Genomic DNA, 14,093 nt, shown 5'->3' with positions numbered 1-14,093 from the left:
TTCTGGACTTGTTTGTTTGCCCTCCTCTTGGCTTTGTGACTGCCAGCTCTGGTTAGTTTTCAAAGTGGTGGCACCCCAGTAGGGTGCCAAAGCCAGGAATTATCATTATGTTTGCCTGACTTTATTCTGGGGGAGAAGAGAGAGCACCACGTTTCAGGGTCTACTGATGGCTGTTTCTTGGGGCAGATGAAGGAAGTCAGGGAACAGGCTGACCAGTTATCTGCAAAGAAGGCTCAAAAAACATAGGATTAGGCTCTGATGGGTCTTGCAAAGGAGGCCCATGAAAAATAAAACAAGCTCCAGCAGAGTTCAGGCCTTACCCCTAAGGAACAGCAAACCCAGGGGAATTAGAAAGGAAGTGGAGGCCAAGGCTGGCCAGTGCCCTCCCCTTATCTGCTCCAGGTCAGACCCAGTAGCTCCCTCCCTCTCTTAGGAATACACCCTGAACTGAAAAAGAATCCTTAACTGAGCTTTAGAAACGTAAGACACGTTTTCTAGGCTGGATGTATTGATGATGGGAGGATAGTGGTAGACAGCTGCTGTGTAGCCGGAGATCAGAGGGATAAATATGAGAAGAAGAAAGTGGACAGTATTGGTCAGTGAAAAACAGCACAAAAAGGGCCTTCCCAGGCATTGTAGCTGTGCTTCTGTGTTACCATCCATCATTACTGACCTAGTGCTATAAGTTTGGTAGAATCTGACTGTGTCATAATGTTGCTTAAATTCCCACTGCACTTAAAGTCTGCAACTGGGCCATGGAGCCCCACATGCCCTTGCTCTGCCTATGTTGCCAGGCTTGTCTCATTTCCACGCCTTGCACCCCATGTTCCAGCTATGCCCTGCTTTACAGCTCTTCAGACAGGCAGGGTGCTTTTACTACATGCTTGTCCCTTGTCCCATGGGGAAAGCTCATCCCCATGGCTAGCTCCTGGTCTTTCTCCAGGGGTCTGCTTAGAACATCTCTTCCATGGTCTTCTTGAGGACCATGCAGATCCTCCAGTCAGAGCCTCCTACTGCACACAGTATTTCCTTTGTGGTTCTCATGCTTGTAACTATTTTTTAGTGTCTGCTTCCCCAGTAAACCCCATGAGGGCAGGGACCACGTCTTTGCTGGAGGTTTGGCACATGTTAGTTGTTCACTACATTTGTTTACTGACTGAATGACCAGAAGGAACGTCAGTTTATAAATGATGGGGAGGAAAAAGCAAGCTTTAACCTTTTAATTTGTTTTGGTCTTGTTTTCCAAATAATTTCTGAACAAAATATTTTATTATTTTACAGATACATACATATTATGTTTAAGTGAGTCTCTGAGGTGGCATTTTTCAGTGACTGTGTATGCACTGGACAAATCTTACTTGTTTTTCTCTTCTCCCTACAGAATGAAATGTGCCTGGCTACTCAACAGCTTTCTAAGCAACTGCTGGCATATGAAAAACAGGTAACTTGATATATATGTGGCATATAATGCTGTGCTTAGGACTCAAGCGGAGTTCTTATAAAGGAATTCTCTAGAGGCAACCTTTAGAGACCTTCCTTCCTTCCTTTCTTTTTTTCCATAGGCAATTTCCATTTTTTCTTTTGTCTTGCCTTTTCCTATCCACTGATAAATTCTGATGATTATCCCAAAGTTTTTATGATGTATTCTTATTAGCCTACAGAAGTAATCAACTGCCCTGAGGGTTCATATTTTCCGAGGGAATACAAGTGAATCAACACTAAGAATTCCAGGAAATAAACTGAAAGATACCGTTATATCTCAACAGAAGGGTGCTGACCGACAAAGGAATAGCCTGGGAAGGGCGGTTGACTGTGTGGCTGGGGCAGAACAAGGGGAGAGCTCTAGTTCTCCGCAGACGCTCTGACGTGATGTGCTCTTGGGAGAAGAGAGGAAGTCGAGGTGGAGGGCAGGGTATTGTGGGGTAACGCTATGGTGCTGAATTCCCTAGCATTCAGTTAACACCTGCTGCTTTTCTTCTTTGGTGGTAGAATTTTGCTCTTGGCAAAGGCGATGAAGAAGTAATTTCTACACTCCACTACTTTTCCAAAGTGGTGGATGAGGTAAGATAGCCACATGGCAACATTTTATTTGATTCTTTTTTGAACTTTCTTTCATCTTTATTTTGGCCCACTTTTTATTTTTAGATATCTACTTAAATATCTGAGAAGGTATCTCAGCCTTATCTTCCAAGGTTCATTTCATAAAAGAGGCTGTATGCTGTTCCATTTGTTTCTGGTTTGAGGGGAAAGGCTTTGGTATATATATGAACAATAGACTGAAAGAAAGACTTCTAAGAATTCAGTTTCCTAAAGAGGGAGAATTAGTTTCTCAGAGCTGCTGTAATAAAATTACAAGTAGGTGGCCTAAAACAATAGAAGTTTATTCTCTCACAGTTCTGGAGGCCTGAAGTATGAAATCAAGTTGTTGGCAGTGCCACGTTCCCTCCAAAGATCTAGGGGAGAATCCTTCGTTGCTTCTTCCAACATCTGGTGACTCTGGGTGTTCCTTGGCTTGTGGCAGCATAACTCCAGTCTCTGCCCCTGACTTCACATGGCCTTCTCTCCCCACGCCACCCTCGTGTTTTTTCTCTTCTGTCTGTGTCTTTTCTTCTTATAAGAGCTCTTGTCAGTGGATTTAGGGCCCACCAGGATAACCTAGGGTGGTCTTTTTTTGAGATCTTTTATTGAATCTGCAAAGACCCTTTTCCCAGATATTCACATGGTGTTTGGTATAAACATATCTTTGGGGGGAGTGCGATTGAACCCACTAAAGAGAGATTTCTTACAACTGTTTTTGTAGCTGTATTGTATAATACATTTGGAATATTTGTGAAAAGCAGGTATTGTTATAGAAAAAGTACATAAATCGTAATTGTAAAAAACATGAGCTCAGATGCTACAGGTGTTGGGCAGAACCCTCTGCCAAATTAGGTAGGTATGAACTGTTTCACCTTCCAAGGAGTGTGTAGTACCTACAGTAGAATATCACCGTAGAGAATAAGCAAAAAAAGCAATGTACAGGTGCCATTTCACTGTGCAATCATTGATACGAACGTAATGCTATCTTCAGTTCATAAAATGAGAAATTAACGTTCATATGAAATTGTACCAGATGCCTGTTCATTCATTCAACAGATCTGTTCACCGAGGCATTATTCATTCAACAAACATTTACTGACCACCTGCTATCTAGCAGATGCAATTCTAGGCACCGGGGATATAGATACAAACTGTCCACTTCCTTGTGAACTTTGTCCTCTGTCCCACTGCTGTGGCTCTTTGAAGTGTGTGATAATATGGATGCATATCTATTCCAGAAGAGGAGGAGGATGAATGGAGAATGGAATTAGAGAGGAGCAGAAAGTAAATTTTTTTGAAGGTGGGGAGAAGAATTTTTCTTAATTAACAGTGAATGAATAACCCAGGGGGAGAAGCAGTAGTCTACACCCACTGAAGTTATGTGTTTTCTTGACTAGAGGAGATTTGCTCAGGAGATGTGATTAGTTGTCAAAACCCTAAACCAGGATTTCTACTTTAAGATATTTACTCAGAGCTGTATTTTCATAAGTGGGAATGATGATTCTTTTTTTTGAATTAATTTTTTATTGAAATATAGTTGATTTACAATGTTAGTTTCTGGTGTACAGCAAAGTGATTCAGATATATGTATCTTTTTTTCATATTCTTTTCTGTTATAGTTTAGTACACGATATTGAATATAGTTCCCTGTGCTATACAGTAGGACCATGTTGTTTATCTACTTTATATATAGTAGGCTGTATCTGCTAATCCCAAACTCCTAATTTATTCCTCCCCTCTTCCCCTTTGGAAACTATAAGTTTGCTTTCTATGTCTGTGAGTCTGTTTCTGTTTTGTTAATAAGTTCATTTGTATCATGTTTTAGATTCCATGTATAAGTAATATCATATGATATTTGTCTTTCTCTCTCTGACTTAACTTCACTTAATATGATAATCTCCAGGTCCATCCATGTTGCTGCAGATGGCATTATTTCATTCTTTTTTATGGCTGAGTAGTAGTCCATTTTGTGTGTGTGTGTGTGTGTGTGTGTATGTATGTATGTGTATACACACCACATCTATCCATTCATCTGTCAATGGACACTTAGGTTGCTTCCGTGTCTTGGCCATGTAAATAGTGCTGCTGTGAACATTGGGGTGCATGTATCTTTTCGAATTAGAGTTTTCTGTGGATATATGCCCAGGATTGGGATTTCTAGGTCATATGGTAACTCTGTTTTTAAGTTTTTTAAGGAACCTCCATACTGATTTCTTTAGTGGCTGCACCAATTTACGTTCCCACCAATAGTGTAGGAGGGTTCCCTTTTCTCCACACCCTCTCCAGCATTTAGTGTTTGTAGACTTTTTAATGATGGCCATTCTGACCGGTGTGAGGTGGTACCTCATTGTAGTTGTGATTTGCATTTCTCTAACAATTAGCTATGTCGAGCATCTTTTCATTTGCCTATTAGCTAATGACAGTTCCTTTAGTGGGGGGTGAATCATTCCAGAAGGATGGAAGCCTAGAATTGTGGTTTAAAGGCAGTGTCATGGCCTCCTGGAAGCTTAACACTGTGAGTTTTTAAACAAGCCTCTTGATGTCAAGACCTAAGCCAGGGAAAGCAGTTAACTCAGGTGGGAAGAGTGGAGTAGCTTTTGAGGTGGTTTTCTCAAAAGGTGGGCCTGCATCAGGTTGAAAATTTTTCAAGAGAAGTAACTTGACTCAGAAATTGAAAAATCCAACTAAAAGTAGAGATTTGTGTTGCTTATATTTAATAGAATGCATTAGATTCAGGTATTCAATGTCCTAGGCATACAGAGATTTTTTTATCCTTGGTGATTGTACCAAAAGCAAGGTTTCTAGATTACTTCCTTTTAGTGCATCTGAGACAGGAAATCTTTCACATTATGGATTTCATTGCCCACTGTGTGTCAGGCCCTCTGCTCTGAGTGTTTCCTATTCATGTTTTGTTTTATCGTCAAAAGAGCCATGCAAGGAAGATGCTGTTATGCCCATTTTCTGTGTGACGATACTGAAGTGCCAAGAGGTGGTCTGTGCTCTTCGCACTCTCCTCAGCAAAGGTGCTGTGTTTGGAAGTGATCATCCCTTACCTCTCAGAGCCCCAAGGCAAAAAGTTGGTGACATGGACCACTTGATCCTTAAGAAGCAGTAGTAGAGTAGCTAGGAAGTTTGCCATTCTTGAAGTGCATAACCACTGGAAAGAAAACCATTTAACCTCTCTGAGTTTTGTTTTTTTACAATTTTTTACAAAATTTGTTTTTTACAATTTTTTACAAAATTAGGCTGTTATAAAGGTTAAATTAAATAATTATATCAGAGCATTCGGCGCAGAGCCAATTCATCTAATTAACTGTTAGTAAAAAAAAACAAACAAAAAACAGTACATTTCTTATTGAAGCTATTCAGGAAAAGTAGTTAACACATTATATCCTAATGCATGTTTTGGCATGGCTGTCTTCATGTGTTCCCCTCAGAAAAAGCTGCCATTCTTTGGCTTGATTGAAAGATAGGGAGAGCATTGACTTCTTGGCCTGTCACTCCCTGGCCCGACAGATGGTTGACCTGAAGCCAGTCTTTAAGCTTGTCAGAGCAGCCTGTGCAAGCACAACCCTGAAGGACCAGATCTGTTGCGGGGAGATCCGTGTGCAGAAGGGGGATTCGGACACGTGACTGCTATCGCTGCCGAAAGAAAACTTTGCCAAATGTTTACTCCACAAGATGACTGCTGGGTGACCTCCCCTTATATACCCAGCAGGAATCCCAGAGCACCCTCACAATATCCGGAAGTCTGGGCCTTGCACTGTGTTCATTACTGACTACCACGTGTTTAAAGTTGTGGCAGCTTTGTGAGCATGAAAGACACACTCTCTTTCCAACAGTGTGTTGGAAAGAGCATAGATTTTGGATCCCAGTAGCCCAGGATTAAAATCCCAGGTGTGTCACTTAGTTGCTCGCTGGATTTGGCGATTTATTTGCCCTCCTGTAAAAATGAGGATAATAACTAACAGCCATCTAACAGAGTAGGTGGGAACTGAGTGGTATAAAGCATGTAGAGGCGGCACACAGAAAGAGCTCAAAAGTGGTAGTGCTGATGGCGATCATTTTTATTTCTCCTAGACGATTTACAAAGACAGGATTTAGTTAAGGCCTTGAGGTAGAAGGGGAGAAAGAATCAAGGGCTGTTAAAATTATCTAGTGAGGAGGAGCACATTTGAATACAACTTTCTTGTGCTCAGAAAGGTCAGATGTCTGAAATCTGGCTGAGTTATTTCTGCGGGGAACATTCTTTCTCCACGGCAATTCCCGGGCCTCCAGTGTCTGTAGTTGCAGGGTTAGTAGGTTCCCAGCAGGCCTGTCTTTCAGGGGTGACTTCAGCCCCCTCTTAGGTGGGAGCACACAGAGGCCCAGCAAAGTGCTGACCTGTGCTGCCAGCACATCAGAGCTTTCTCCCTGTCTAGGTGGGTGTGGCTCACATCAAGAGCACAGAGCCACATCTTGCACAGTTAACAAACAATAACTGTGGGCTCGGAGACTCTTAGCAAACTTAACTGATGCCCCGGTCAGCTGGAAACTTGCATTTAGTTTTTAATACCTCTTAGCTTATGTCATTTACTGCTTTGTGAAGGGTATTTATTTGCTAAGGAAGTGTAACTGAGCTCTTTAACCACATGGATGTGTTCAGTGTGATCCCTCAGTGAAATAAGACAGTGTCAGTAATAGTGGGTATAATTTTCTTCAGTAGATTTCTCTTTCTTTCAGCTTAATGTTCTCCATACAGAGCTGGCTAAACAGTTGGCAGACACAATGGTTCTACCTATTATACAGTTTCGAGAAAAGGACCTTACAGGTAAAGTAACTGAGTTCAGTGCCATATAATTTAAGAATATTAATTCATTTAATAGTAATTTTTACTGCAATTATTTGTTTAACTGTGTGGATCATTGAGAAATGCCCTCTTTTTCAGCTTTTATTAAATCTTCACTATGTTCTTGGCTCACCTAAAGGAAGTCACAGGCCAATAAGAAAACAGACTTGGAAGCAGACAACTGTAATATTATGTGATGAGGGCAGCAGGACAGAGATGTACAAGGAATAGAAATGGCACACAGTAAGGCGTGATTACCCTTTGAGGATGAGGTGCCAGGGAAGGCTTCCCAGAGAAGAAGATCTCTGAGCTGTGTTTTGATAAATAAATGTTTACTAAGTAGACAAAGACGGCAGGCTTATATTACAGGTTAGGGGACATTTGTAAAGGCGTGCTGTTCTTGAGGAGCCATGAACACTTTGGAATGTAAAGTGGGAGTCTTGGAGAAGAAAGGACAGAGTGGGGACCATGCTTTATCTCTGCGAGACTCTGGGGGTACAGCTGTGAACAAGGTAGATAGGGTCCCTGTTCTGATGGAGCTCCATTTTAGTGAGTGGGAGTATCTGTGACTAGTTCAGAGAGCCTAGTTGATCTTCTGGATTAATTTTGATTCTTCAACTAAAATAAAACTTTAGAATAATTTTATATCATTTGAAATCAAGGTAGTCAAAAACTAAATATAAAGAATAAGGGCTTCCCTGGTGGCGCAGTGGTTGAGAGTCCGCCTGCCGATGCAGGGGACACGGGTTCGTGCCCTGGTCCGGGAAGATCCCACATGCCGTGGGGCAGCTGGGCCTGTGAGCCATGGCCGCTGAGCCTGCGCGTCCGGAGCCTATGCTTCGCAATGGGAGAGGCCACAACAGTGAGAGGCCCGCATACCGCAAAAAAAAAAATAAATAAATAATCTTGAAAAAACTTAGTTGATATTACAAAAGGGAATGCAGATTTTCTAGTCCTTTAGTCCTTTCTTATGTCATTGAAAATATTCATTGCATAGAGAATAAAGAATTGTATTTTCTAGAACACTGATTATAAAACATTGCTGACCAAAAAAGTCTAAACCTGAGTGCTGAAATATCTGTTGTTCAGTATAGTACTTCCTGTTTAAAAACAGGAAGTTTAAAACTTTCTTTTTAGGCAGAAAAGATGCAGTAAATGGAAGGCCAAATCTTAAATATGAAGCTTTTTTTCCCCTCACTTTGAGATCCCCTGTGATCATGTCATCTGCAGCCTATGGGGGAAATAGCAGAACTGGCATAAACTCTACCCAAGGGCAGAGTGATAGCACTAACACTTGATAAATAAAAAATAATAAATAATATGTAAGCTTGTATAAAGAGAAACCTTGATTGAGCAGGGCTTTTAGTGTTTTTTAGTGTTACTCGTCTGTAATTGCATGTAAAACCCAAACTTAAATGCAGTCATGTGCTGATTATCCAGTAGTAACTGAAAGCCTCATTGCGTGCATTTTTAAAAAAGATTTTCTCTAAATGAAAACATTAGAAATGTGTGGGGATATCATTTAAAAAACAAACTCCAAGTCTTTTAGAAACAAAATAATTACCCCCTAAGACTTGTATTGTCAGATTGATGTCTTTCAGGTTTGTTTATAGGAACCTAGGATTGAGAATGCCCAGTCGTGTTGATGATGTGGCCTTTGTTCGTCCAAAAGGGCTCAACTTGTGGATTAGTAGTATCAGTAATATTTACCCAGGATGATGATTTTTTTTTTTAAGAAAATAAAACTATCTAGTAGTAGTAAAAGGAGAAGCTATCTATGAAAAAAGTTAATCAAGGTATACTTTTCTGCTGACACCAAGACAGAAATTTTAAGTATCTGGCTTGGGTCATACCTGAGTCAGAATCAGAACCAAATTAGAATCTGGCATCCCCTCTGCTTAGTGGTGTTTTTTTTTTGTTTGTTTTGCTTTTGTTTTTTAACATCTTTATTGGAGTATAATTACTTTACAATGGTGTGTTAGTTTCTGCGTTATAACAAAGTGAATCAGCTGTATATGTACATATATCCCCATATCTCCTCCCTCTTGCATCTCCCTCCCTCCCACCCTCCCTATCCCACCCCTCTAGATGGTCACAAATCACCAAACTGATCTCCCTGTGTTATGCAGCTGCTTCCCACTAGCTATCGATTTTACATTTGGTAGTGTATATATGTCAGTGCTACTCTCTTACTTCATCCCAGCTTACCCTTCCCCCTCCCCGTGTCCTCAAGTCCATTCTCTATGTCTGCGTCTTTATTCCTGGCCTGCCCCTAGGCCAGGACCCAGAACCATTTTTTTTTTTAAGATTCCATATATATGTGTTAGCATACAGTATTTGTTTTTCTCTTTCTGACTTAACTTCACTCTGTATGACAGACTCACTACAAATAACTCAATTTCGTTTCTTTTTATGGCTGAATAATATTCCATTGTATTTATGTGCCACATCTTTATCCATTCATCTGTCGATGGACACTTAGGTTGCTTCCATGTCCTGGCTATTGTAAATAGAGCTGCAGTGAACATGTGGTACATGACTCTTTTTGGGTTTTTTTGGGTTTTGGGGGTTTTTTTTTTTTGCTGTACGTGGGCCTCTCACCACTGTGGCCCCTCCCGTTGCAGAGCACAGGCTCAGCAGCCATGGCTCACGGGCCCAGCCGCTCCACAGCATGTGGGATCCTCCCGGACCGGGGCACGAACCCACGTCCCCCGCATCGGCAGGCGGACTCCCAACCATTGCGCCACCAGGGAAGCCCCAAGACTCTTTTTGAATTATGGTTTTCTCGGGGTATATGCCCAGTAGTGGGAGTGGTGTTTTATTTTACATTTTGTTGCCTTTTTCATTTACCCACCAATATAAGTACATAATCTGAATGAAGAGAATACAAGAGTTATTTAGGAAGCTATTTAAAATTGATGAGGAAGAAACTCTAAAACTGCTCCATCAGGAAGTAGAAGATGAGAAAGAAATGAAAAGTTAAAGAAGAGAAAGGCAGAAAGCAGCCCCCTATCAGAAAGAGTAAGAAAAATGTGAAGAGAAATTTAAAAGCTGGAGGCAGTTTTGAAACAGATCGAAAAACAATGTAGAAGATGTGAAAAATGCTTTGCTCTGTTTGACAAAGTAAAAATGGCTTGTTTTAGAATCGAAGAAAGTGTCACTTCCTTTTAAATATCTCTGTGTTTTTAAATTTTTAACCTTGGACAGTCATTGCTCTCACTAACTTTTTGGTTTTTTGGTCTTAGACTTTGTTAAGCCGTCTTTGTGCATGATGGGTGTGGCACCCACATGGAGTAATATTTATTGGTGTTGGCTTGTCGCAAGTACAGTATACTAGATTGCTTCAGATTTCTCTCATTAAAACAAGCATCCCCAGGCACCAGGACCCGAGGGTGCTGGCGGAGGTTCCCCCTTCCACGCACATACCTTTATTTTCTTGGGAAAGCACAGAGCTCCAGGTTAGCATATTTTATTTTTCTTTGCTTTAAGATGTTTCTTTTCTCTTGTTCAGAAGTAAGCACTTTAAAGGATCTTTTTGGACTCGCCAGCAATGGTAAGCATCTTCTCTGTTCTTGGTATGTGAGTTTAGTATGTCTGTGGGAGGAGATGCTGAATGAATGTTCTTGCCTTTCAGCCCATCTAGGTGCTAAAATATCTCTTTATTTTTAGAGCATGACCTCTCAATGGCAAAATATAGCAGGCTTCCTAAAAAAAAGGAGAATGAAAAGGTACGAATACCTACCTTCTATTTTTCACTTCATTTACTTAAGCTTCTTTTATGTTTCCTTATTGTGAATTTGTGGCATTGAGGGTGTCCTGATGAATTCTTTTTTTTCTCCTGTACATGGATTTAAAAAAATAATATATTTATTTTTGGTTGCGTTGGGTCTTCGGTGCTGCGCATGGGCTTCCTCTAGTTGCGGCGAGCAGGGGCTACTCTTGGTTGTGGTGCATGGGCTTCTCATTGTGGTGGCTTCTCTTTTTGTGGAGTATGGGCTTTAGGCGTACAGGCTTCAGTAATTGCAGCACGCAGGCTCAGTAGTTGTGGCTTGCGGTCTCTGGGGCACAGGCTCAGTAGTTGTGGCACACGAGCTTAGTTGCTCCGTGGCATGTGGGATCTTCCCGGACCAGAGATCGAATCTGTGTCCCCTGCATTGGCAGGCAGATTCTTAACCACTCTGCCACCAGGGAAGTCCCTGGATTTTTAAAATATTTATTCCAAATCTCATAAGTAGACTTCTTCTCTGTTCTAGCTTTTTTCAAACTGGTTTATTAAATGTCAACTTGGAACCATTGTAAAATGATAATCACATAATGATTCTAACTTAAGCTTCATAGCTCATATGGTTATCTGACTCACATATACTTGGGCACTTGAACTCCTTGCCCTGAATGTTGACTCTGATTTTTTAACTCATGCTCTCTAGCTTTTTAGCTGCTATAGATAATATCGAATATTTTCAGGCATATAGCTTTTACTTCTGTTCCATGATTTCCTGAGAGTACAATCTTATGAGTGAACCAAAATAGTTATGGCTTCGAATGCACGCTGCCATATTGTTTTCCTAAAGGATTGTAGCTCTTTGTAGTGCTACCAGCAGAAAGTATTGTCTTCACCCCAGTGCAGCCTCACAAACACTGAGATGCCATTAATTTGGTATTTTTAATTTGGAATTTTTAAAAACTTGAGGTGGAATCTCATCTGTTTTTTATTTGTCACAAAAATTGTTCTAATGAATAAACAAACATGTTTTGAAGTTGCATGCTCTTACAGAATTGCCACTTGCTTTGGACAACTTGATGTTTGTTTTCCTTTCCCCTTTTAACCAGGTGAAGACTGAAATTGTAAAGGAGGTGGCAGCTGCCCGGCGGAAACAGCATCTTTCATCCCTTCAGTACTACTGTGCTCTCAACGCGCTGCAGTACAGAAAGCGAGTGGCCATGATGGAGCCCATGCTAGGCTTTGCCCACGGACAGGTAGGGTGATCCCTTTCCCTGAGGCGTCAGACCTAAGCCAGCTGTGGAGAACAGCATAGCATTCTGCTGATGTAGCCCTTAGGAGATACTGAGGCATCATCAGAGAAAGAAACACAGGTGCACAGCCTCCCTAGAAATTTCTGAGATTCAGCACTTGGAGAGCTTCCAGAGGGGCTGGGTCATCATTAGTTGGACTTACTAGGCTATACGTGCAGGAAATGATGGCTTTGATCTCAAGACTCCTATGGGGAGGAGCTGGCATGACACTTTGTGTCGGATTCAGATGAAAGCCAGGCCTGGTCCAGTTTCCTGAGAAGCAGCTGACTCCCAGGTTGGTGGAGCTAGGCCTACAACCCAGGACTCCGCACGATCCTTTGCTGCTCGGTGTGGTAAGGGTCACCCTCAGCTGGACTGTTCTTTAAAGATACGTTGCTGAGGTTATTGCTGGCACCTGGGCATCTGGGGCATGGGGAAATGTTGCCATTGCCTGATGAAGTCTCTGTAGAATATTTATCTGGCTTCTTCCTCCCATTTTGTGGGCTACTGAACGTTTGTTTGCAGGGAGGCTCCAGTTTTGGGATGGGCCCTTGACCGTGCGGCACTAGCCCTCACCCTCCATCCCTGCCCTGCTTTAGCCCCACTTAGGTTGACTCCAAAACCTCACTTGGGCATGTGAGAAACACAGCTGGGAACCTTCTCTCAGTTGACAATCTAGGAACAGAAAGGAATGTGAGGAAGCAAAATGTTGAGAAGAAAAAAAGCAACTTAAAAAAACCCACATGTGAGCATCTATTTTTTTAAATACATTTTAAAAATACATATATTACAAAAGAATACAGTTTCATTCAGGGAAAAGGAGAACAAGAGAGGATCTTTAAACATCTAAGCTCAGCTGTCTGTCTTCTTCATATGGTTATTTTATTGTTGAGTGATAGGGACACTAAGGTCAGCTTGGTGTCTTTAGAGGTAGTATTTAACTAGAGCAATAAAATCTTTCTGTGTCAGCTGAGTAAAGCTGGATTAAACCAAAAACTAGCACTGTGCAGCTGTGGGCTTCAGTCCTCAGCAAATCCTTGGGAGCTTCCCCTCCTTCCTCATAATGGGCACTGTGTCCACACGTGTATACTCGCTCACTCTCTGTCACCCTCCCCTCTCCTGTTGCACCTGTGCCCCTGCCGATGTCCTTGCTTTGTTAGAGAATGCCAGTACTCCTTTGCTCTCTGTGATTAATACCTCCTTTCACATCTGTCCTCCCTGATTGACATTTCTTGCCTTTGAAGCAGTAATTCCTGCTCAGTTGGAGACCCTGAGTCAGGGAGGGACCTGGACTCAGCATCTCAGAAGGATGAACTGCTCCAGGCCTGATGGATCAGTGCTTAGGGAGCTTGGTTGTTTAGAGGAGGGTCTTCACAAGTCCTAAAGGATGGGTTTGATACTGGCTGGTTTCACTCGCTTCCATGGCCAAGGACTCCACCACCTCTCCCAGCCTGGACACAGTGGGGAGGACAAGACATTGGGTGCATTAGCACCAGTGTAGCCCCCATGCCTAGGAAGTCAGAACAGAGCACACCGTCATTGTTGGGTGGTGGCAGCAGCATTTTTGAGGACCGAGGATGGCATGTTTCATTTTTCATATGAAAAGTAGGCAGATTTCAAGACAGAAGACCAAATAAAAATCTCACCCTGCAGACTTTTTAATCCTGATGAAAACTATAGTTCCTTCCTAAAGACCAGGTTGTTGTCTGACACCATGAATCTTTGGGATGATTCTAAAGCATTTGCTGTCCTACTGCCTCATCAGCCCTCTTTAACCAATGCCCATTGAGCATCTACTTTGTCAGTTGATGGTCATATGACCATAGTACTTCCTGCTGTTCACAAAGGGCCATGAACTTAGGTCTTTGGATGATGTTGCACTGAACGAGACTTCTCAGCACCACCCACCTTAGTGGAGGTGGTTTGACTCCATTTCTTCCTTCCGTGGCCCTCATTAAAGAGGTTTCCAGTTAGACCATGATTCATTCCTCAGGCCTTCATACAAACTGAGGTTTTGTTATCTGTGTACAGGTTCATGAGAACACAAAAATGAACCCTAGTGTCATATTTACAGGGTAAGTACTACATAATGTGGCTGTAGAAGCCAGTGTCGTATCCCTTCCTTCATCCGTTCATTCATCAGGTTTTTTTTAGGGATTGCATGAGCCCCTGC

General features: G+C 41.9%; 1 protein-coding gene across 2 annotated transcripts in view; it reads left to right on the top strand.

The window, feature by feature from the left end:
• The window catches only part of APPL2 (adaptor protein, phosphotyrosine interacting with PH domain and leucine zipper 2), a 52,748-nt gene that overhangs the window by 15,944 nt on the left and 22,711 nt on the right, over positions 1-14,093 (top strand). For both annotated transcript variants that reach the window (XM_082666736.1, XM_082666735.1), the window contains exons 3-8: positions 1,382-1,441; positions 1,990-2,061; positions 6,802-6,889; positions 10,419-10,460; positions 10,577-10,635; positions 11,738-11,884. In XM_082666736.1, the coding sequence (XP_082522862.1) occupies positions 1,382-1,441; positions 1,990-2,061; positions 6,802-6,889; positions 10,419-10,460; positions 10,577-10,635; positions 11,738-11,884 (468 nt within the window). The remainder of the gene's footprint in view (positions 1-1,381; positions 1,442-1,989; positions 2,062-6,801; positions 6,890-10,418; positions 10,461-10,576; positions 10,636-11,737; positions 11,885-14,093) is intronic.

The sequence above is a fragment of the Grampus griseus genome, assembly GCF_964374135.1.
Source record: "Grampus griseus genome assembly, chromosome: 11".
Classification (NCBI taxonomy): domain Eukaryota; kingdom Metazoa; phylum Chordata; class Mammalia; order Artiodactyla; family Delphinidae; genus Grampus; species Grampus griseus.
The sequence above is the reverse complement of the archived record's forward strand: the minus strand, read 5'-3'. Positions and strand labels throughout refer to the sequence as shown.